This window comes from Melitaea cinxia, chromosome 21, assembly GCF_905220565.1.
Source record: "Melitaea cinxia chromosome 21, ilMelCinx1.1, whole genome shotgun sequence".
NCBI classification, from domain to species: Eukaryota; Metazoa; Arthropoda; class Insecta; order Lepidoptera; family Nymphalidae; genus Melitaea; species Melitaea cinxia.
The window spans coordinates 5,004,853-5,008,657 of record NC_059414.1 but is presented as its reverse complement, the minus strand read 5'-3'; the positions used below and the strand labels follow the sequence as shown (position 1 = coordinate 5,008,657).

The 3,805-nt window shown below is 32.6% G+C and overlaps 1 protein-coding gene across 1 annotated transcript in view; it reads left to right on the top strand.

Moving 5' to 3' along the window:
• The first annotated feature begins 317 nt into the window (after window positions 1–317).
• Window positions 318–3,805, top strand: part of LOC123664012 (katanin p60 ATPase-containing subunit A-like 1) — a 37,677-nt gene continuing 34,189 nt past the window's right edge. Inside the window, exon 1 of the mRNA XM_045598642.1 lies at window positions 318–786. Coding sequence (XP_045454598.1) covers window positions 595–786 — 192 coding nt within the window. The 5' untranslated portion in view covers window positions 318–594. The remainder of the gene's footprint in view (window positions 787–3,805) is intronic.

The window sequence follows — 3,805 nt, the reverse complement described above, 5'->3', positions numbered from 1 at the left end:
TTTATTTTTAAAAATTGTATTACTTGTCTAAGAAAAAGATGCTGAAATTATCTGTAATAATATAGATTAACTAAAAAGAAAAGATAACTAAGAAGAAAAATAAACTTCTTACTACTCTAAAAGAGAGCTTTTAGAACAGTAAGAAGTAAAAACCTTTCAACAAGTTGTTAAAATTTATATTACAAATAAGATTTACATTTCAGGTTAAGGCAACACTCGTTTCAAAATATTAGTGTGTTGTACAGTTTAGAGCGAAAGACTCGAATCCAGCTCTCAATAAATTAAAAAATATATATATTAGTTTGTCAGTCTGTGGTGTCAGTGTGATTGTGATGTGAACAGTCGTCTAATAAAATTGATAAAGTTTGTTTTGTCTGAGAATTAAGAATATCATTTTACAAAATTTCTAGTCGTCATGAGATAATATATTATTAAAAAACTAAATTACTATTATATTTTAACGTTAAATTAAAATTTACAATGGAATCGGTTTGTGTTCGATAGTAAAAATGAGAAATGTTCTTGGCTTACTGATTGTCACACGCGATTCTATCTCCGAGTAGAAAAATTGTATCTTCTTGAAAGAATCGTTATATGTACGCAGCGGGAATGACAATAATGGCAGTGTCTGTTGGCGAAATTTGCGAGAACACCAAGCTGGCTCGGGAAATGGCTTTGATGGGAAACTATGAGTCGGCTTTGGTGTATTACGAGGGGACAGTACAGATGATCCACAGGCTCCTGATTACGATTGCGGACCCCACACGCAAGTCCAAGTGGCAATTGGTAAGTTCATCACGACTATTGTGTACTTGAGTTTTATTTTGTTGTATACCGTTAACCTTGTATGTAGTCATTTCCTTATATGATAACTCATTTAATTAGTTTCGCATAATACGGAAGGCCACCCGTGTTCATAAAGATATTCTTAGATTGTTTGTTTACAGTTTCTTTATGGTAGTATTTTATTAGCTATTTTACTCACCAATCAGCATATGTAAACAACTAGCTCTTGATCTAACATTCTATTAATCTTTATGACTTAACAATTTTTATTTCCTAAGTTGTACCTAATAAACGAATTTCATGAAATATGGAACATTTTCATATATATCTTTTAATTTTTTTTTAAAAATGTCCTCTTCAGTATTTAGGAAGTTTAAAAACTGATAAGAATTTCTGTTTTGAGTGTTAAAATTTATTTTTTTATTTTATTTATTATTTTATCCTTCTTTGTAAATAATTAAATACCAAATTTCTTCATCATTTTGCTCATAAAACAAAATTACAAAGAGAATGAATATAATCATTAAAATTATAAACCGTAACAAAAACATAGTTGTAAAAAGATTAACAAATTTGACCTTTTAATCTTCACATGAAACTGTTGCCAAAGTTCATTGTATCATTGATTCATGGCAATTGTAACTAGTTAAGCTGACCCAGGTCAATGCTACCAGACTAGACTTGACAATATGCATATGTTTCTTTGAAATTATGTGGCAAAAAATGTAGACTATTGTACACTTAAAACTAGATAATTAAATTAATTTTAATGGTATTGACCTTAGTAATGCAAGCATGTGTACTTTTTTAAAGTATATTATTATTTTCCTTATGGACTGTGAAATATGCAATAGTGTTAAATATATAAAATAAATAAATGATGCATTAAAATTTAAATATTAAATAAATTTTCCTTACATTATTTTATTATACTTGTAAAAAAAGTGTTGTAACATTAGTTTAATTTATTCTTTTGTTAACCGACTTCCAAAAAAGGAGCAGATTCTCAATTCGACTGTTTTAATTTTTTTTTTTTTTTTATGTATGTTACATCAGAACTTTTGACCGGGTGGACCGATTTCGACAAATTTTGTTTTAATCGAAAGGTGGTGTGTGTCAATTGGTCCCATTTAAATTTATTTGAGATCTAACAACTACTTTCCCAGTTATATCTAATAATGCGTTTTTACTTGACGCTTTTTTGTCGACCTATGTTGTATTATACCGCATAACTTTCTACTAGATGTACCGATTTTGATAATTCTTTTTTTGTTGGAAAGAGAATATCCCTAGTTTGGTACCATGATAAGGAAACCAGGATCTGATGATAAGATCCTAGAGAAATCGAGGGAAACTCGAAAATTCGCAATAACTTTTTACTGGGTGTACCGATTTTGATAATTTTTAATTTAATCGAAAGCTGATATTTATCATGTGGTCACATATAAATTTTAACGAGATCTGATAACTAATTTTTGAGTAATCTTTGATAACGCGTAGTTACTTGACTATTTTTTCGTCGATCTACGTTGTATTACTCGTCGATGTAATTGAAGTCGGTTTTTTTTTCGTTTTTTAAGGTCTAAAATATGCACTGTTGTCTGATTAAGAAAGTATATAGAAACTTTCAATAATTTCATATACCTAGTTCAGCCATAAGTTCTGTTACAAATGAAAATGCATTTTTTTTAAATGAAGTAAAGTAATATTATTAAAATTTATACCTACATATTTATTAACGTCTCAGCAAAAATTAAAAAAATATTCTATTTGAAATGGCCACCTTTAGCTTTTATACAGGCCTTTAATCTGTTTGGCCACGAATTTATGCATTTACGCAATGTCTCTAAGGGAAATTTAACCACTTTCTCTTCCTAAAACGACAAAATTCGACAAAATTACGATGTCATGTTAGCTTCCGTAGAGATAAATATCACAGATCACTAAAATTTAATGATTATCTCTTCTATTGACGTAACGAGAAGAGTATCGCGTGCACGCATGTTAGCTACTGTAGACATAGAGAGATAATACGAGAAAAGGAGTAGACAAAATTTTGTCGTGGCGCGCATGCTAGGCCTGCAGGTGCAGAGTTCTGCTGGAAAGTCCATGGTATATTTTTAAAAAGTGTATTGCTGAGAGGTTTCACAACATGATCCATGACTGTATCTTGATACACTTTGGCTGAAGTTTTCATTTCTTTTTCACAAAAATGTACTTTTGGTACTCCTTGATAAGACACGCCCCACTAAACCATCACTGATGCAGGATGATGACCACGTTGTACCTTTTCGACAACTTGAGCAGCTTCTCTTTAGAACTGTGAGCGTACATTTTTCATTTTGCTTATTGTAGTGTTCTTCAATCGTGAAAATGTTTTCATCGGTCTCTTTGTAGATGTTGATTCTTCTTCTTCTCCTTCTTCTCCTTCTTCTCCTTCTTCTCCTTCTTCTCCTTCTTCTCCTTCTTCTCCTTCTTCTCCTTCTTCTCCTTCTTCTCCTTCTTCTCCTTCTTCTCCTTCTTCTCCTTCTTCTCCTTCTTCTCCTTCTTCTCCTTCTTCTCCTTCTTCTCCTTCTTCTCCTTCTTCTCCTTCTTCTCCTTCTTCTCCTTCTTCTCCTTCTTCTCCTTCTTCTCCTTCTTCTCCTTCTTCTCCTTCTTCTCCTTCTTCTCCTTCTTCTCCTTCTTCTCCTTCTTCTCCTTCTTCTCCTTCTTCTCCTTCTTCTCCTTCTTCTCCTTCTTCTCCTTCTTCTCCTTCTTCTCCTTCTTCTCCTTCTTCTCCTTCTTCTCCTTCTTCTCCTTCTTCTCCTTCTTCTCCTTCTTCTCCTTCTTCTCCTTCTTCTCCTTCTTCTCCTTCTTCTCCTTCTTCTCCTTCTTCTCCTTCTTCTCCTTCTTCTCCTTCTTCTCCTTCTTCTCCTTCTTCTCCTTCTTCTCCTTCTTCTCCTTCTTCTCCTTCTTCTCCTTCTTCTCCTTCTTCTCCTTCTTCTCCTTCTTCTCCTTCTTCTCCTTCTTCTCCTTCTTC